The sequence below is a fragment of the Vanessa tameamea genome, chromosome 6, assembly GCF_037043105.1.
Source record: "Vanessa tameamea isolate UH-Manoa-2023 chromosome 6, ilVanTame1 primary haplotype, whole genome shotgun sequence".
Taxonomy (NCBI): domain Eukaryota; kingdom Metazoa; phylum Arthropoda; class Insecta; order Lepidoptera; family Nymphalidae; genus Vanessa; species Vanessa tameamea.
The window spans coordinates 7,285,573-7,306,679 of NC_087314.1; the positions used below are offsets into that span (position 1 = coordinate 7,285,573).

A 21,107-nucleotide genomic window follows, 5' to 3' on the forward strand; every position below is an offset into this window, starting at 1 on the left:
ACATTTGTAGATAAGTGTGTTACATGTTACATAAAAATTAAATTATAATATTACTTTGATTTTTCTTTACAATTTTCAAATATTAGTATGCATAATTAATTAAACTGTATTGGTTTAAGAATCACACTAAATTATTAAAGGAAAGAAACAATAAAACTACAATAACAATTTTTACTCCTGATTTAATTTGTTTGGTGTTTTAAAATAACTGTTCATCGAGGTGTACAAAATTACAGGCGTTTACAGTGAGTATTGAGTTTTCTGGCATATATAATACATCATTATTTTGTCACGAGACATACGAGTCTTCTATTTTATAAATATAGAGCAGAAATTGTCGAATACAATGATATTACGTATCGCTTACGTTGTCATACCGTAAGGTATTGTACTTATATAATTTAAGAACGATCTATTTTTCTTAGGTTTTAGGTATAACTTTTATACAATATTTTGTTTTTTTTTTTTAGTAAAATGACTGATTAATTATAATAAAATATCTATAAATGATATTGAAAGTAATTTAGAGCGGTTTATATTTACATCGGTTGTAACTGAAGACATAGAGGACGCTTAGATAAATCGATTTAATTTAGTTCTTAATTTGTTTTTATTGCTTATCATTTTAACAGAAGAATAGTTATACAAGCTATCTTAATATTATAATTTCGCTAACTTGATGTATGCGTTAATGCATATAGCGTTAGCTATGATGTATAAATATTTGTGCGAATAAGTTGTTATATAAATATCCTTCTGTCGACGTAGAAATATAATTTTTACCATTCTTTACTTAAACTGAAATACAAAGTACAAAAATACATAAGTTTCTATAAAATCCAAGAAAACACGAACAATACAAGGAATGGTAAGAAGTTATTAACAAGATTATGCAATAGCAATTATTTTTAATTTTATTAATATTTAGGTAAACTGTTACACTTTACCTTTAAATTTAGGTATCTATAGGAAGTGCCGTACTTTACTCTAGATGATTTCGACGTTAGTACGAGTAAGAGATACAATATTATTGCTATACATGATAGTCGATAAAAATATAAGCTATATTGAAAACAGCAAACATTTATAATAAATTTAAAGAGCAATATAACAAGTAACTCTGAACACAAATTATAGATTTTTTAAGACAGTTTAGAGATACTTAAATTCAAATATATTGAAAATAACCACACGACTATAATAATTTGCAAAATTATTGTTGTAACAAATATGATAATATATTAATATAAAACATCGTCAGAATATGTTTAACGTCGAAATCATAATATTTATTTTACTGATTAATGTTTGTTTATAATATTAATAATTTGACAAATTATTTCTAACGGCATTCGTTACAAAAATTTTAGCTCTGTAGGTAAATGCTTGGTATAAAATATACAGATAATAATTTTATAAGTGATTGCGTGTAAAATCTTATCTTACGAACAATAGAAATATACAAAAAGCTATCGCTCGGTTGTACATCACGTATAAGTTACACCATAATAAATTATTGTGATACGACGGATAGGTACTTACACACAATGTAAACCAGAATAATAGTTACATTCGCCAATCGTCACATTACACATTTATCTCAGCCTTTTCGAATAGGAGAATCATAATTATCGAAATTTGGAATATAAAATAGTAACTAGTAAACTCGGTGAATAATAATTACATGTAGTAACTGTCGGTCAGTTCTTAGGCGACTGACGCGAGCGACTACTCTACGATGTGAAGCACCATTTGTTCTAGCGTAGGGATAATGTACAAAGTTCATCCATTCTATTCTAAATAATGTTAGAATTAAGTTGATTCATATACGCGCGTACTTTTTTAATAATTCATTAGGAACAACATTTTGAAAATACTATATGAATATTTTCTAAGGTTAACTTAAAACTTAATAAAGTACGTATAATCGCGCTTTTGGCACTTACCCACTAATTTGAGATAAAATTTATAAAAAAAATGATTGTAAACATAAATTGTGATACAAGAATCCGCTTTAAATTCTTAAATGATAAAATAATATTTATATATTATATGAACTCGATGAAGAATAAAATTAATGTTTACAAACAACCGATAAGACCTTCTTTGGTGACATTTTAGCAATTCTCGTTGCTTACTATGTCTTGCATTTAAACAAGATGAGAAAATGTTGAATAATTAATAGTTCCTGCTTTAATAATACCATGTTATAATTATACTGATATATTACCTACGTATGTATATATTTACAGGATATTTACATGAAAAAAAGTCATAAATTATATAAAATGGATGCATGTGCATCGTATTTACAATATAGTTGATAAAAAACAATTGAGCATTAGCGTAAAGAAAGGGCTGTAGACCTTAACAAATAACAACAATACTTACTAAAAATACACTTATTCACTGAACTGAATGTATCCTATGTAAGTACTTAGTACTTATTAATACATATTATACTAAGTCTAAATATTTATACATGTTTACAACTTAACGTTCGTATCGTAATCTCATAGCCACTGAATAAGACCACCTGTAGTGTTAATCACACGTATGTCTTAACCCATTTAACAAATACTTTCTTTTGATCACAAAATTGGAATCACATATTGCGGCGGGGAAACACGCGTCCGATGAGAGTGCGCGGCGACGAGGGCGGCGACGATACCTGACAGGCTCAGGTGCACTCTATGATGAGTGGTTGGCTGGATTCTATAACACTCGGTCGTGTTTCGCCAGCTGAAGAACTGTAATGTTGCTGCTCGTGTTCAGAAACAGCAGGCAACAATGCTCTATACTGCGGCCCACCCGGGCCAGGTGAAAGCTGCCCATGTCCTATGGCTAGATGCGGCGTGGTGGAGTGTGCTTGCCCCCCCATGAGAGCTTCGCCATGTGTCATTGCGACACGCGCCCCACCGGTTGACATCAGCCCTCCCTGCGATGCAGAGTGCACTTCATATGCCTCATGCCCCTCTCTTTCGTGGCAGTCTTTGTCGACGGTACCTGCAAAGTGCACGCGAAAATGAAATCGGCCGCGTTCAGCGAGAGCGCAAGTGAAAGTCGCGGTTCACCTACGGAGAGAAAGTGCATTGCGTTCAGTTGCTCTCGCGAATACACATAGTTACATCCAGTTTTTAGTGGTATTACTATTTATTAAAATACAAAAATGCATTATAGGAAATCAGAAAAATAGTGATATTTGTGAAAAACAGAAATGTGTGTTGGTGAAAATAAAAAATAAATTAATAATTACCTATGCATTCGGTGTTTGCTGCATTTGTGATTGCTAAAACTTCTTCAATATTGTTTGGTTTGCAACTAGTAGTTTTCCAATGAGTGCGTAGACCCGATGCACTGATGTATTTTTTGTCACATCCTTGACAAACGTATGGCCGGTCATTTGTATGTAATCGTTTATGTAGCTTTAAATGTACAAATTGAGTGAATTTTTGCATACATAAATCGCATGCATATGGCTTCTGTCCCGAATGTAGACGTAAATGAGTTTTCAGGTTTGATGTAGATGAAAATCGCTTCTTGCAGATATCACATTGGTGAGGTTTTTCGCCCGTGTGTACAAGATGATGTTTTTGTAGATGAGCCAGTTGTGTAAACGATTTATTGCAAACGTTGCATTTAAATGGTCGCTCACCTGAATGTGTTCTTAAGTGAACTTTCAAATTGGACAACTGACCGAACGTTTTACAACATACATTGCACTCATAATGCATTTTTCCATCCTTCTTTTTTAAGGGATAAGGTAAACTTCTGTAACCACGAGAAGATTGTGAGTTTGGACTCATTGGTGCAACCATTAAACTACATGTACCATCTGGGCTCATACTGCTGTGTTGAGGTATAAGCTGGCCATTCACATTCGAATTTATCAAGCTCAATTGTGAACAATTTTTTAGAGTTATTACACTTGTTGAGGAAGGAAAGTGATGATTACTTTGGTTATTTTGTGCTCTTTCATACTGATGTGTAGATGAAACTGGAGAATATGTGGTCGGTGGAGAACCAAGTTGAGTAATAATTGTTGAGTTTGGTGGCGAATATAGGCCATATGAATAATTTGGATAGTGGCTTTCATACCGCGTTTCTCTTATTTCTCTTATCTCTCTTATTTCTCGTATTTCTGTAGTATGAGGAATCGTATGGGGAGGTGATGAAGAATAAACAGAAACTGAATTTGGCGGTGGTAATTGTTGTGGTAATGGCAGTAATGATGGCAAGGGAGTTAAATTTGAACTAGAATCAGGACTGCAGGCATTACCATACCTTTGACTTTTTTTGTATGAATATGCCATTTCAGTTGGTGATGATGGCGGTGGTGTAGCATTTGGCTGTCTTCTATTGGGATCGTTATTATTTGTGTCGATTCTGTTTCCAGTGAGAATAGTTTCAAGAATACGTGTATCTGGTGGAGTGTATCTCATAAAAGCTGGTTGAGGTGTTGGTGATACAGTACCATCTTCATAGTATGGTTTATTTATAGGCACCACTGTATTTTGAGATGATTCTAAAACTATGACGGTAGACGTTGCTGGGTCTCGTCGTGGCGGTGATAAATTTTGAGGTGAGGTATTCATTACTTCTTCCGCTATTATTAATTCTTTTTCACTTTCACAATCCATATCCTTATGATTTTGGTACTGATATGCCCTCGACATTTTTATTTTGACTTTCCTATATTCATTACGGTGCATGTCTTGATCTACCTTCTGCACAATTACTGTCTCTTTTGGCTCATTTGTTTTATTTGAGCAATCTAGGACATAATTTTCTACATCTGAATCACTAGAATCCTCAGGAGGAGTAAATTCATCGTGATAGCCATTGCTGTGATAACCTTCATCTGATCTTACTGATCCATCGTTAGGCGTAAGTTGATGGTCATAATGGGTTGGTACACAATGAGTGAAAACAGGAGATTTACTACCAAGTTTTTCCTGATTATTCTGTGCCAAAGGTGAAGGCCCGCGTAGTTCTCGCATTTGTAAATTTTGCGCAGGTGATCTATTGCCATGAAGCCTTTGATTTTCGAGTTGGTGTATTACTAGGTGAGATGAACTTTCTTTATGTTGATGAATAATTAAAGTCTGATTATCTCTATGGTGAATTTTTACTGGCGAAGGTGGTTGCATTAAGCCGGTTGGTGATAATGATAGATGTTCATTTATGATTGAATCACTTTTTAAAGGCAAAGTTGATATGTCACTTCTTACAAAGGATCGTTCACATTTGATCATATTCCTTTGTTCATCCCGAGGTTGTAAGTTGTTATTCTCGTGTAATGTTTTATCACTTGCTTCTCTTTTTCTTCGCCTACTTGGAATTTCGGCTTCTAAAAGCTCTTTCGCATTTGTAAGTCCAAGAACATATTTCATATGATTAAAAGCGATTTCCGGATGTACTGGTGCAGGTGGCAAGCCATAAGCTTTTTTTATGGTTTCTTCTTTACCTGAAATAGTAAAAATATATTTAAGCAATTGCAAAAAATGTTTTTTCGATACATTTCAAGTTGCAAACATAAAATATTATTTACTCACAGATAGAATATGTAGCTCGTTCAGGATCGATATCGTAACCAAGCCTAGTTGCAAAGTCTTTACAATACCAAACCATAAGTTCTTCATTTGGCATAATATCTCTGAAAAAAAAAATCTAGTTAATAACCAAATAAATTACAGTATTATAATATTTAGGCAATATAATAATTATAATATTTTAATACCTGATAGTGTAGAAGTATATGTGTTCTTGGTGTTGACATGCAACAAGATTCATTACGGACAAAGAATACGCTGAAGCCACATATCGCATCCAGTTTGCAACACTCGTATCTGAACCATCCAGGTAATAATAATCACTATCTTTGAATATCTGTAATAATTAATAGGAAACTATTAACAACATAGACTTCTTAACTTTAATAAGGAAGTGAATCGTTGTGACATATTATACAATAAGTGTTTATACGCATATTATATAAAATATATGGCACGTGTTTAATATTTACAGTACGCGTGCAGCTGATAGCAATATGCTTACAATTGTTATGAAGGGAAGTCAAGGACGAAATATAATGAATATCATTTCAATATAGGACTCAACTGATACTGTCTGATAAATATTTTTTTTTTTATTTTATTTAATAATTATTTTTCGTCTTATGTTTTTCTAAAGCTAATTTAAGACCATCACCAGAATAAGAGTAATAAGCCCAGGCTCACCTTAATATTTCCATAAGTATGATGTCTGACAGTTTCTTGTACCTGGCCCAAAATAGAGAGGAATAGGTTAGTTAGAAATTAAGAAGAGCATATATATATTTCCAACAATTTACTCTCGTTGGAGCACATTTGTGCCAGATATTCAAAGGCTGTGTAAGGCTATTTTAATCAGCTTGTGGATAGGAAAGATAAATTAAGCCGCAACCATACTAATATTTATATCAATAGGTTTTTGATACAGTAAAGCAAAGTAAGGTATTAATATTTGTCTATAAATATTTTCACTCACCCTCCAATAATATCTCCAAGAAACTTTGTCATTTGGCTTATTTGGTGTACGCGTGCCTTCGAATGGTCCAAATCTTGTGCCACGTGGAATAACTCCTGTACTCCACACGCCTTCAGTCTAAAAATTGGAATAATATAATATATAAAAAAGGACAATTTAATGTTAATTATTTATTTATTATAAAAATATAATATAAATATACCGGTGTGTTAGGTGTTGATAGTACTGCAGAAGGCCTAAGAGCTAAGCTGCGAGGGAGGGTTCTTTCAGCTCTATTAGGAAGGCCGCGTTCACAGGGAACGTCGGGCACTATGTACACTGTAAGCCTTTCAAACTCCTCTTCTCGCATGCGCGTCACATCATACGCATCTGATCCACCCACTGCATTTACAGCGCTCGCGCTAGGACTCGCTGTACGGCCAACCGTCGTCGTCGGGATTTCTTCACTTGTTGACTATAAACATTAAACATTATGTTAACTTTGATTAAAAAATTAAAGTATTAATTATGAAAATGAGTATATCTCGTTTAAAATATTCGATGGAATTTTATATTTAGAAAGGACCATATTAAAATGTCATTGATTGTAATTAATCCACTTAAGTGCGCTATTATCTGTCATTTGCAAAAATGCAAACGAAATGCATTCCACCCTTTTAACTCAGTCTGCATATCCAGTTAAGCTAATCTATTTTGAGTCTTGTCATGCTATTTTGAAAGTTTATTTCAGTTAAGTGAGGCAACGACGACAACAGCGCTGTTCAATAAAGGGGCGGCGCTACTACTGACCCAGTTTTGTTACAAGTGCGCATTTTCGACTGCGCACCGACACTTCCCATTTGCCTATTTATATGTATTTTCTACAAATTTAATTCACCCCTAAATTTAATGTTTTTACAGAATAAATTAGAACCAAGTGAATACAGAAATCAATTTAAAAAAAAGTTGGTTTTTAGATTCTATTTTCAAAAATATGTTAATTGTTTCAAATAAGTATATTTTTATGACTTACCAGTCTCATTTTGTTGATTAAATCCGTTGTCTATATTTTAGAAATGTGTGTACCTGAACAATAAAATAAATAAAATTAATAAATAAAATTCTAAAAGAAAATAAAAGTAATACATTATTATCGACTAAATGCTTTAAATAGCTATGCGGATGTATAAAAACAGAATTTCAGCAACAAATAATATTTTCAGCATGTTGAATATTTGCCAGAACTGTCAAAGCACGTGAAAACGAAGAATTTACATTCTAATAAATAATTTCTAATTAAAAATGATCCTAAAATAGCTATACACATATAAAATAAATATAAAATAACAAACAGCATTAAGATTTTTATACAAACAGGTATTATTTTATCATGAAAAAAGAAACAGTTCAAACGACCGAAAGAAACTTTGAGAACAATTTAAAAATATTATTAAAAAAAATACGTGACATTTTCATTATCAAGCTTAGCTCAATTATTATTATTTATCTTTGTGTGTCTAAAGCCTAATGTTATGAAATAGCATTTATGTGCATTGTATTCGTTGAACGATTGTCATACGTAAAGTTATCATATATTGTTGAAGTTCGATGTGTATTCGCTGAATAACGGGGAAAGTGTTTTCAGATTTAAACAAAAAAATTCTCAAACCAATCGAGTTTGTATTTCATATCATTAGATAAGCACGGCTACACCATAGGAGCGATGAATTAAAAATATGTATATAATTAAAAAAAGGTTAAAATGTACGATATGAGGTACGATTTCAATATAAATAACTCTGATGGGCTGCATTATGTAACAGCTTTTATCTGTAAACTAATTACATAAGTATTAAATAAATATTATTTTAAATTCAATATAATTTTTATATTTAATTTTCTATGAGATGGTATTGATGAGTTTAACTTTTTCAATTACATAATAAAATATTTAGTAAGTTAGTAATGACTGCATGCATTGTTCAGTTTTAAAAACAGGATCATTATAATTATTATTAAAATAAACCAATTGCAGTAATGTTTTATAAGCCAAAACTTTAAAAAAAAGCTATTTACAATAATAATAAATATTCAAAACGTTGCAAAAAGGATCAAGTAATGCTCATATATTTTATATGAAGATTAATTTTTAAAATAAGTCGCTAGTAAAATTGATTGGTTTATCCGTCTCAATTGAGAAAAAACTTTTATCTCTTGATTAGGGATTAAGAGAAGTCATTAATTATTACACGTGACGAAGCACGAGTCACGACATGCGCTCACATCAATTCGCACGCGACTCGTTCAAATGTCTCTTATCTAACTACTTAAGACACAGCACCTAGTTAGTGTTTGGATCAAATTATTAATAATTAACCTTCATATCAGTATTATTTTAAAGTAATACAAGTACAGATTTTTTAATTAATTATACGTACTAACAAACATATTTTCGTATTTAAAGGATGTTTGAAACGAATTAAATATACTTTATTGGTAATTTTTACTACATTATTCTATAAAATTCGCAGTTCTATATGCAAGACGTAATCAATTCGCTGCATATTTTTTCGCAAAGGTAAATTATTTGTAAATTCACGTTTAAAGCATAAACATAAGGATTTGTTTAAGGAGGACAATTAACTCTTAGTTTTTTACGTAAAAGTATTTTATTTTAATGGAAAAATAGAAAGGTGTGTCGAAAATAGTGGTTATTTTTATCAAATTCATTTAATTTCATTTTTATTTAATAAAGTTTAAAGGACAAGTGACAACCATAAAATAAACTAACAACCATGTTATTAATTACAGTAGTTATTTCTATGTAAACCGAATAATATATACGGTATTTATTAAACAATAAATTACAATAAATACTATCACTACATGAATGGTTGTACTAAAATTCATAGCATTGCATAATAACATGCATATAACAGCTGTGAGTTAAAGAATAGAACGCGGTACATGGCGCATCGGCGCCCGCGCAGTAGGAAGCAACCTTGGCGCATCGCACTTGAACTTGCCCTTTAACGTTCACCGCGTGTATGCTCTATTTTATCTACATCGTTATCATACACTATTAATTAATTACTTTTAACAACATCCTAATATAAATCGTTAATTAGCGACACATTTAATTTACAGACACAATAAAATAATTATAATTTTGATTTTACTTTTATTTACAATTGAAAACTGGGTTAGCCAACACTTCTTTTTTTAATTTAAGTTTTGCTTTATTATTATTATTTATTGAATCGTTTAATGGCAAGCATATTATTACGTATGTGAGTGCAACCTTGCAGTCTAATAATAATGTGATACGTAGACGTTTCCATCGCAAATATATATAAGTAACAGTCTAGATAAAGATTATAATATTCATTATGGGCACCGCCTGTTACTATGCTTTTATGCACTTTAGCCAATCATATCGGGTTTTTGGTTTTCCTTTTACTCCTGTGTTACATATGACACAAGACATATGCATAAAAACTTATACAGCGACATGCTATCGTTTGATAATTTTTTAGACGATAATTTTTTATATGGGTATAATCACCTTTTAAATATATTTAACGCACAGTCGCATGTGTTTATATTGATCTAGCTAATATTGAAGTGCTCATTGAAAATTACTTCATAAAATAATCACTTATCACATAATATAATCTTAAACGGATATCGAACACAAATAGAACTGTTTTATTTTATTTTTATTTTCGCACACAAATTATTGCAAGATTTAAAAAGAGTTTTAGGAATTTTGTCGTGTTAGATTTTGTTTAATTTAAATTTTATTATTAAACTTTTCTAATAATATATTATACACATGTTTTTATTATTATTTTGTTTTTGTCAGTATTATTTAATTTTCGGATTTTTCAGTAATTATATTATGAAACTAGTTTTTAGTACATATGTACTTTTATTAGAAGCAACACTTGTATAATCATCACGAACACTTCGGCTAGGACTTTGATTATCAGAACACTACAGCGATAAATTTTCTGACACTTAAAACATCAATAAATTATTATTATTTAAATACTTTTTGATTTAAAATAAAAAAGACAAAGCAAATGAACGGCATAAATACGTCTGTTAATACTCACAAAAAATCATCGTTCAATGCTTTCTTCTAGCAACAATAACTTTAATTTGAAGAATTTTCAATGAATACATTTATGTTAATTGTCTTTGGCGTAAATAATTTATGTAGAAATAGACCTATTGGTCTAGGAAGCTGGAGCGATGTCGAGTGACTTGAGATACTCCAGCAGTATGCGGAGCGTCAGCAAGGGAACGAGAGGTGGGAACCAGCGCACCGCTCTCATGTCGGCTCGCGGCTATCGCGAGAGTCTGTTGACGGTGTGCGGATGCTGCGGCAGCTACGCACGAGCGGGCCCTCGCGGGCGGTGTGCTCGATGGCAGCGCTCAGAGCGCATTATGCAACGCGGCTCGGCGACCTGCCCCACGTCTAGCCGCGGAGCGCGTCGCACTAAGCCGACGTCGCGCTATGCCGACCGACCTAGATGCACTTTTACAACGCCGAGAATGCAATCGACACACATATTCGCGTCTCGTTCCGATAAACGCATCGACGACGAAAGCGGCCCGTGATGGAGAATGCGGACGAATTTGACAGCGAGTGCAGTGAGTACGTCACGTTCACGCCTAGTGTTCTCCAATTAGACTAGAGCGGGACGGCGCGGTGCAGTGCGACCGAGCGCTGCATTCAAGTTCATTACTTCCGTAGTGTGGCGGCCGCGGCGCGCCCTGACCGTGCTCCCGATCCGCGCTTGCACTTTATTGACGATGCCATGTGAACCCCGGAAGTAGTAACTTTCAATCATTACAAAATAGTCGTATGGTCATTAATTTTCAGAATTACGAAAAAGAGCAACCGGAGACAAAGACGGAAGAATATGTTACAATATTCAAACTATACTACATAAACTATTTAATCTTCGTATATACTCTTTGCTATATAATTCCAATTAAATTTTTACTTTGGTGTTTAAACATAAATTCTATTAAGCTATTTTAAAAGCAACGTGCAAAAGGTTAGCGTGAGAACGGTAGCGAAAGCCATGATAGGGCGGGCGGGCGCGCTCGCCTTCGCCTCCCCGGAACAAGCTTTCACTCTCGCGGGTCGACGACACAGCCTTTAAACACCCTTACCTCTGATTCTCGAATTAAAATTACTAACTCTACAATATTGTCTCTCTCTAAATTTACGCATACGGAAAGAGCCCGTCCCTTTCATCATTGTTTTATTGTGATCTCGAAATTCCAACCATGGTAGGGGTTTTGCGTTGTGCCTCCTCTATCGACGTCGCCACACCACACCCTGCCATCTACCACTATCCAATATTGATTTCACTATTTACAGCCTTTAATCTGTTAACAGCTTCAAACTCTTCGTTCTCTACGTAATACGGCCAGCGTTGCTTTATGGTATTTCAGTAATTATACAAATGTAAATAGAAAAAGTGAATCAAAAATATAATCTAAAATGTATGTATCCTTATATATAAATTTATAATATTATTTTCATTCCTAATTATATTTTATCAATTATAAAATAAACTTGACTATTATAAATGTTTAGTAAACAAAAATATGACAACAGTCAAAATACATTTTTGTTGTTAATATTATCCCTTGTTACTCAATCACGGAACCATTTCACCCCATTATAGCGAACATGACCTATCCCTACGTCTGGTTCCTTGCAGACACGTCTGAAGCCCTGTAGCCGTCACTCTTTATTGATTTTAGGAGTTGTTTACAAGTTCTAGTAACTGATATAACAAGAAAATTCTATTTTTGTGTAATTAGTTATTGGTACGTAGCTGAATCTATAATTTTGCAATATTTTATTATATTTCAATGTGATTTATCTACACAATTATTTATAAGCGATCTAATGGTGTATTTCATTTGTAACGGATATCATTATCATGAATGTCTATTTCTGGTTTATGTTTTTTATTCGGATTAGTTACTTAAGTATCGTAATATATAGTCCTCAGGTTGCACTTATTTGTAATTTTTAATTTATCATTATTTTATTTATCACGAAGACATTTTCAAACACTATCAATTGTAATGTTTGTATTCATATAATATAATATTCAATGTGTAATTGTTAGTCAATTGGAGCGTGAAAAGTGAAGCGCATCAAAGAAAATGCAGTTTTCATCGTCGGCGGAGGCTTGAGCGGTATCAAAACACTGAATCTTCCGGGGTGAACGGCCTCAGCTGCGTCGTCCCACTGCGCTAACCCCCGCCTCCCGACGTCGCGCGGTGTCTCGCTCGTCCGTTCGCACGCGGCAGCTCGACGCGCGAATAAATCGCACAACGCTAGTGTGTGCGGCGAAATGCGTTTACTGTATGAGTATTGGGAACAGCGGTCGTTGACATCACACCAATTTTCTTTAGGCTTACAGTTTGATGTTTTGGAGGCTGCTTTATTTTTCTCATTTCAACGTGACTGATTTTGTAATAAATATTGTATGTATTATCAAATGATATTTGCATAATAGGCTGTGTGTGATGTTTAGGATGAATTATGAATAACTAGTACCAATTTTTTCTTAGAACTTACATTTAATTTGTATATTTGTGGTCCAAATAAATTATATTATTATTATACTGTGAAATAGGCTCAATTAAATATTAATTGTGCTTATGCCAGTAAATAACTTAAAAATGTGTAATATCTATGATGTAAATACAAGTAAGTATCTACATAAGTAATTCAAACTAAATATTATTAAGATAATGTAAAACATTTCGAATCATTTAAAGTACCTATTACGGAAACGCTCAACACATGCATAATGTTCAATGAAAGAAACGCTATTGATCTTACAGTGCTGTATGGTGTATGGATTGTCTATAGCTGTAGATGCAGTGCCCACAACCCACAGTGCAAACTCGATTTCCCCCTTCTTGGGGTAGGCTTCAATACTCATTCATGCCTTTTTCCTGCTCTAGCCAGGTGCAGGCGCATAATTCGCTCCCTCTCGTGATGTTTCCGTGTTGACGCTGGAACATACGCGCATGCACTAGACCTAGCCCAATGCAGCGAATTTTGCGTAGGGTCGTTGTCCTCGCCTGCCTATATCCGCACCAAACTTAAGTACTAGTGATTATAAGGCAGACTACAAATCTAGCAAAACTAAAATTGTTTGTGAAATTACTTTGGTGCTTGATTGTTATTGTTTTTTGCAATCCCTTTTTTATTAGGCAACGAACATTTGTTTGTTCTTCAAAAATAAAAAGCAGTCGGAAAAGGACAATAGCCATGTATAAGCAACGGGTCTTTTTGGTTTATGGGTAGTACAATAAAAGTAATGTGCTAAAATGCCATTTGCACAAATTGCATTTTTTGCACGGCAATTGTAAAGTCCTTTTTAACGTCAAGGGAAATAATAAAACAATATCGTTAAAAAGTGTCCGAGGCAATTTGTAACAAAACATTAATGGTTTTACAGAAAGAGCGCTTTGATGTTTTTTGCGTAATTTCTAGAATTTTTTGCATTCAGTGATGTACAATGACGCAATCACTTTAAAAGACATAGATACTAAAGTTTTCGGAATTCTTAGTATTGTTAAAGAATTTCGCTTAGAAGAAGTTTAAGTATCGAAAATGAAATTATAGTTATTTTTTTATTTTATTGAATAATTAATGCTTGGGAAGTATTTTAAGTTGGGTCATACCAAAATATTAATACTGCGATTAGTCAAATACAGTACAATGTTGCAGTGTTTTAGCACTTCAATGATAAATCGAGTGTATAGAGGTGTGAAGTCCTAGTCTAGAATGTTGCTAGGGTCAAAAGCCGCGCAGTATGTCAGCGCTTAGTATTCCGTGAGCCCGGGCCCGGCCGGCTAACGGGACCCGTCTACACCGGCCTTTACTTTCATCGATCCAACCGACCACGGTTTACTTTCCTTTGTTACTTGCTTCTAAATATACTTTGGTCTATTTTATCAATTTATTAAAGCAAAGTAATCGATGTTACAGATTGTCATAGTGAATACTCTGTATTTAAAACAATTCGTTTAGTATAATATATTTTGAAATAAATAAACAAAATTACATATCAAAGTAATATCATACACGATCGTATAATACGACAAAGCATATTTATAATTAGGTATGGACAGCAAAAAATAACAAAAAGCTTAGAGCAAGTGTTTACCGAAATCGCAGGTAGAGGATTAAATCCGGAAAATAAAAACGACGCCATTGTGAGGACGTACCGTTACATTCATTTGAGAAGATTCGACAAAGAAATATGATCAGATGTGTACAATCACTTATTATTATGAAGTTTACTTCTGTATTTATGAATATTACGTATTTGATGAATTCTTGTAATATTAATAATTATTCATATTTATTGAGCACAATGTTACGCTCGTGAGTCTAACATATCTAAATGTAAAGGATAAGTTCTGGCTTCTAACTGTACCGCCTTCGTAGTAACTTGAGTCATATATCCTTTTCAAATAGGTTTATAGTCTAAGATCTTCACGGTTTCCATACGTAATGTTATGGTGCAATCATAGATAGGTAAGCTAAATTTTGCACTATATTTTCCTATTATCACGTGTGTTCCTCGTGTGTTATTACACGGTTTCTAAGTATGTTATTGTATGGTAAGATTTGTAAATGGACAGCTTTTACTATCTATACCATAGAATAAAATCTATCACGAGCGTAACTTACTTCATTGTTACTGGACAGGTAGAAATCGTTTAATATAACGTAAGATTCGATTACAAAATATTTCATACGGTACCAATGCGACGATGCTACCGTTAGGTCGAAACGATAAAAAATTAAATAGGAGGGTGAAATCAGGGCCCAGCGGGAGTCTCCATAGTGTTTTAATATTTACATGTTCACGAATATTCGTGAGTACACGCTGGTAAAGAGAAAATGTTTAAAATTAATATGAATTCTACACATTTACCTAGTCCGAAAGAAATAAATAATAAAATAAAGTTGAACACGTGTATCCATTCATTGATTTAATGTCAAGTTAAGTCAATGTACCGACATGACACGGTTCGAAGGCTTCGCGTGTAGGAGACCTCTTAAGTATTTCCCTATTGCATAATGTAATAATTATCTGTATAAAAATGTGCATTCAACAGAATCGGGGTGTCAATTGAACGAACGGTACTTTATGCGATTCTATGGTGCGGTAACCGCTATTATGGCCGCCGGAAACCACGTTCCATACATGTTTTATTTGAGTTATATGTATGTGGGTCGGCTTATTTTAATATAAAACACTTTCTGTTAGCTTTAAAAAATAATGTTTGAAACGATCAGTCACTACTTATGTACATTTAGCGTGATATATTATATGAGTAAAGCGAATAATATATTAACAAAGTTTTAAGTTTTAATGCACGGAGAAGGAAGTAAAGTTTATATTTTCATAATATTTTTTTTAATGTCACAATAGGTTATGTGACATAAGACAAAGCCCGTTGAAGTGTAAAATGTTTGTTACATAATAGGTCCGTGCGCGCCCGGGGCATACCAAGGTACCGTTGCTTGAACAGGTTCCACGCACTTCCCGCGCGTCCCTTCTTCCCGCGATGTTTACGAAGCATTTACTTTCTACCCATCAAGGACCTTCCTGGCACTCCTACGTAAGCGTAAGTGAACTCGTCGGGTGACTAGATTTTTAGATTTATTTGTACGTACGCATCATGATGTATTCAAACTAGTAATTCTAGCTTCAAGCTTCGATTACATTACGTTGGTTTTATTTATATCATTATCTCAGACAATTACAACATTGTATAATGGAAACTTATAAATTATTTTTATTGCAATATCATTGACTCCATTTATTATCCGAAAAATAATAATAATTAAATAAGAAACAAAAAAGGAACGAATAATTTGAGTAAAATTTGCTTTAAATCAAAATAAATTTATTTATTATCCTTATATATGTATATATAGTTTTACTATGTTATACTTGGGTATACATTACTTACAATTATTTTATTTCAAAATATTTTTTTATTGTGAATATTTTATTTGTGAAGATTTTTTTCAACGTATTAATACAAAGATATGTCACTAAAATGGATTTTGTCAATGACAAAACTTCGAAGAAATTGACGAGCACGAAAGCCAAACTATATAGGTATATTTTTTAAAGTGGTTATTTTCTTATTATAATAAAACATTAACCTCTTAAAAAAGATTTATTTAAATTTTATATAAATATCTCGCTTGAGTCGAATTGTACATTCTCCCCAAAATAACCGACAAGAAACTAACTCTTGGTAATTACTCTTTTTCACGAATCAGTAGTTACTCTTGTTCATTTTTAAATTCAAAATTTGTAGTGAATAATAATACATGTGATACTTAATAAAATATTTAAGTTAAATAAATAAGAGAAGTTGACATCCAAAAAAAAAAATTTGTTTGAAAAAAAAAAACTATTTCTTGAATGAATCCATGTCGTGTTAAGATTTTCGGCTCACTTTCAATATAATGAATATAAAATAATGTATATTGCTGGAGCTATTGTTGAGCTGGAGATATTGTTTCCAATTTATCTAACTGTTATAATCTCAACGAATCGATTTTTAAATTTTAATAGAAAAAAAAACATTCCGAATGTGATGTAAAAAATACTTTATAACTCAATTAAATAACTGTTATTATTATATGTAGTTTGTTTCAAAAACCCATCTATTTTATATTTATTATAATTTTATATGTGTTCAGATGTGAGTTATAGAATAAATATGAACTGTTTTAGCATAAGGAGATAAAGTGAGACTGAAAGTCAACTTTATGGTGAGCGATGTAAACACAAAATCGCGCAAGCGAAAGCAGTCGAGCTGGCCGCGGCCGCTGTGAGCTCGCGGTTCAATGACCGAGTTTTCACGGGTTTGTCAGCCTGCTGTTATATCATCGGCCGAAGTCAGTGTCATTGCCGAATCTGCGCGAAGCACGTGGCCTAAATTGAATCTTTTCTCTTACGAAACAGAGTGTACTTTCGCGTGAGCGCGTGGTAGTTTTTGGCTCTATCTATCCAATTCGCGCTACATTTATATATTGTTCTCGTAATTTTTGTACATACGCCTTGGTTGTGTTCGTGCATGTAAATTTACATGATAATGTCCACGTCTTCATTGTGTCAATTATTTAAAGATAGTAATGGACATTAATGTCGGTTAAACTTGTTTATTTTTCCATTATTTTTTGTTTATTTATTATTTGTATCTTAGACTCAGTTTCCGTAGTCCGTACTCTGATTTTATATAAAATATATTATTTACATATACGTCATATATATTTACACGTAAATTGGCTATCAATGTTTTCATCTTACAAACTAGAACATAAGAAAATTAAAAATATATATAAACATTTATATTTTGAGGTTAACAAAATAAAAAAAAAACAAATAGATTATAAAATAAATAAACAAAAAGTGTATCAATTAAGTATGTGATTGTAGTTTGTTTACAGTCGCACGCACATGTCATTAAGCGCGAGTGGGGTGAGTTACGTAAGCCCTCCTCACGTGCGAATTCGCCTTGAAATTGAACTCGAGAAGTTCAAGGTTCGTTTTTTGCAACTGCCGACGTTGTGTGTGCATGTGTGCCATGGATGTTTATGGTAATTATAGCCCAAAATCTACCCAGGGTGCTTATATGTAGTATGATGTAACGTCGCCTTGATGTATATATTTGGTATAGTTTACAAGGTATAACTTTTAGGAGCTATGCTCTGATGAGCATGTTTAAAGTGTTTGTCCTATTAAATACTAATTTCACAAGTTTCATCCGTTGTTAAAAAATGAAAAATGATAATGAAATTATGTCAAATAAAATAAATTCATTGTTAATATTATATATACATTTGTTTATTATTAAAATGATATTGCATAAAGTAATTAGTTATTTTAAGATTTATATTTAAATTAATATTTTTTGTAAACAAATATTGAAATGTTGTTGAAATATATGATCTTATGTTATATATCTTAAAATAATTATATCTCCATATAACATAATTAAAAGAAATATAATTTATAATTATTCTATGTCAACGTTCTTAGTTCTAAAATATTGTCCTTTCATAAAAACAAAAAATAGACACTATTTATAGTTAATGCTACTTAATAATTATTAATTAAATAATAGTTTAAAGTTATAACTGCTTTAATTAAAATATATTTTTAATTTTCTATTTTATACAAAATATCTAGTAAGATTAGACTTTTCCTTAAGATACGCGTTGATGTCTTTTAAACGTGAAAACGTTTCGACCATAAATGTATAAATAAAAGCTAAAAATAATGTTATACAAATATATCCGATCACTTACCAATTGTATCATAATAATCCAGTGGTGAACTCCACGAAAATATATCCAGATTGAAAATAATCCGTAGCGTTATTTCACTCAACTTAAAACTACACTTCACGTCACTTAAAAATATTATTAAAAATATAAGTCTTATATGAGATCTACGTTGCTTTCAGTCTGAAACACGTTAAAGGGTCATGGTGGAGCGGAGGCGGGTTAGCGCACCGATAGCTCCGGTTAACTGATAAAGTGTGGCTCAGTTCATGGTCGGAGACGTCCTTCCCGCCGCTGCCTACAGCCCGTACCGCCATACCGCCGGACCGCCGCCTGCGCTTCTTCCGCACTCGCTCAGAGCCCGGGTGAATGAACTGCTGCGTGTGAGCGAGATAGCAACCAATGCCACGGTCGCACGACTACTTCTATCTCGGCAAGGCAATCTAGTACAAGTGTGAAATGATATTTGTTCTATGTATTTCCCATTTCTGTAATGTATCATTTTTATAACATATTTAATTTATTATAAATAAATATTTTATACTTTATATAAACATATTTTCCCTTTCTATTTTCTTTATTTATTTATTACGTATTAATAAATATTACTAATTGTTTTTACTTTTTTTGTCATGATTAAATTTAAAAAAACAACGTTAGTTTATCAATTTTAATCTTCATATGTTTAAATAAATAAATTGATACTTAGAAGTTATGGTTGATATTCTAATAAAACAATCCTAAATTTCGTAATACAGGCAAAAATTACATTCCACTGCTTGTAATCAAAAATGAAGAATATATAACATTTCGTGTCTAACACACGAAATGTTATATATTCTTCATGAAATTAGCAATTTATTATTATATTTTTGGTATACGATACAACGGTAAACAATTCCTACAAGAAAATTAATACAAATATGATTATTAATATACAAGTAAACATAATAAGCAGTTTTGATTCGAATTATTTAACTACTATATACTATTTTAATACTATACCTTTAAATGTTACTCTATCCTCAGTATATAAATTATAAAATTTTCGTAAAAATATCTGTAATCACATTCACTTAAAATTCATTAAGGATTTATATGCTAATACAAAAATATGATTATTTAAATATGGTCTAAATATTTTAAACGAATAAGTTATATACTTCTTTTTTCATATACTATAATATGTGTATTTATATGGCTACGTTTTTATATAAAAACGTAACTCATGAACTTTAAAAAGGAATCCGAATACAATCCTTATCCGAAATTGTTTCTTATTTACAAGTATGCAAGCCGTTAGTAGATCGTGACATTAGTAGGTTAGTTTGCTGTGAATATTGACGGTAGAACATCAACGACCGTAAATCTTTACATAAATAAGGTTTTGCTTCTACATTAAGTGATTCAATTCTTTTAATTTTATATTGAGCCAAATTTAGTATGTTATTCAAAATCAGAAGAAAGTAAGTAAAATAAAGGTTTGATGAAAGACTATATGGGTCTCAAATTGCCTGACAATTATTTTATTTTAATTCTCATTTATCATGACAACCAACAAACACAGATAATGAAAAACATCTTAAACGCAAGTCGCGTGTTTTGTTATAAATTTAGATTATTTTTGAATATACAAATGAAAATCATTTTCACGTAACATAAAATCTTCATTTGTGATGATGAATGATGAATAATATGAAATTTTGAACCATATACTCACTTTCTGTCCATCGCTCTCATTAAATTTAAACAATTCATCAGTAATTTATTTAATATCTCAAGAGTTACTCAATTAATTTAAGGTGTGTTTTCAAATTTACATTAAGTAAATAATGTTGATGTATATACGTTTTGAACTCCATATAATTTTAAAGAAATGAATCATTATAAAGATAAAAATAGAATGTCAAGAGTTCAAACAGCGACAGATGGTAATCGATTGGCACGTGATATCACGTCATGCTCTTTTCCATAATCACGCTGCTTGAAATGTACAATAGTGTAACGTGATTGATATAAGATAAGAATAAAGGTTTACAGTTAGCAATAACAGAGTTACTTGTGAGAGTAACAAAGGACATTATGTAACATCGATCGCAGCCTTAATCGCAGTCCTTGATCAGATTTGCTTACCTGAGGAACCCACGTTTTTTTCTTTTAAAGGGTGGCCATTATAAAATTGTTGTAAAAAACATAACGGTTCTTCAGCCCAGCACACATTGCGATG

General features: G+C 32.2%; 2 protein-coding genes and 1 long non-coding RNA gene across 5 annotated transcripts in view; 1 reads left to right on the forward strand and 2 right to left on the reverse strand.

Moving 5' to 3' along the window:
* Positions 1–21,107, reverse strand: part of LOC113393579 (programmed cell death protein 2) — a 324,102-nt gene that overhangs the window by 14,274 nt on the left and 288,721 nt on the right. The window lies entirely within an intron of this gene.
* Positions 167–19,145, reverse strand: LOC113393573 (PR domain zinc finger protein 1). Of its 3 annotated transcripts, none has more exons than XM_026630545.2 (9): positions 18,905–19,145; positions 7,541–7,593; positions 6,731–6,982; positions 6,529–6,645; positions 6,240–6,281; positions 5,741–5,889; positions 5,556–5,656; positions 3,257–5,467; positions 167–3,006 (listed from the first exon to the last, which is right to left on the reverse strand). In XM_026630545.2, exons 2-9 carry the CDS (start codon positions 7,547–7,549, stop codon positions 2,681–2,683), a joined length of 3,207 nt encoding a protein of 1,068 aa, XP_026486330.2. In that variant the 5' UTR covers positions 7,550–7,593; positions 18,905–19,145; the 3' UTR covers positions 167–2,680. The 3 variants fall into 3 exon arrangements, with proteins under 3 accessions (XP_026486330.2, XP_026486331.2, XP_064071148.1); XM_026630546.2 differs by lacking the exon at positions 18,905–19,145 and adding an exon at positions 10,626–11,008; XM_064215078.1 differs by lacking the exons at positions 6,240–6,281; positions 18,905–19,145 and adding an exon at positions 10,626–11,009.
* The window catches only part of LOC113393596 (uncharacterized), a 54,111-nt gene continuing 38,725 nt past the window's right edge, over positions 5,722–21,107 (forward strand). The window contains exon 1 of the long non-coding RNA XR_003368502.2: positions 5,722–5,862. This is a non-coding gene — a long non-coding RNA (uncharacterized LOC113393596). The remainder of the gene's footprint in view (positions 5,863–21,107) is intronic.

Coding starts and splice junctions, on each gene's coding strand:
- LOC113393573 (XM_026630545.2), bottom strand. Junction 6,646..6,730: donor TATCAACACCTAACACACCG/GTATATTTATAT, acceptor TCCAATTTTTAG/ACTGAAGGCGTGTGGAGTAC. Junction 5,468..5,555: donor ACGAGCTACATATTCTATCT/GTGAGTAAATAA, acceptor TTACTATTTCAG/GTAAAGAAGAAACCATAAAA.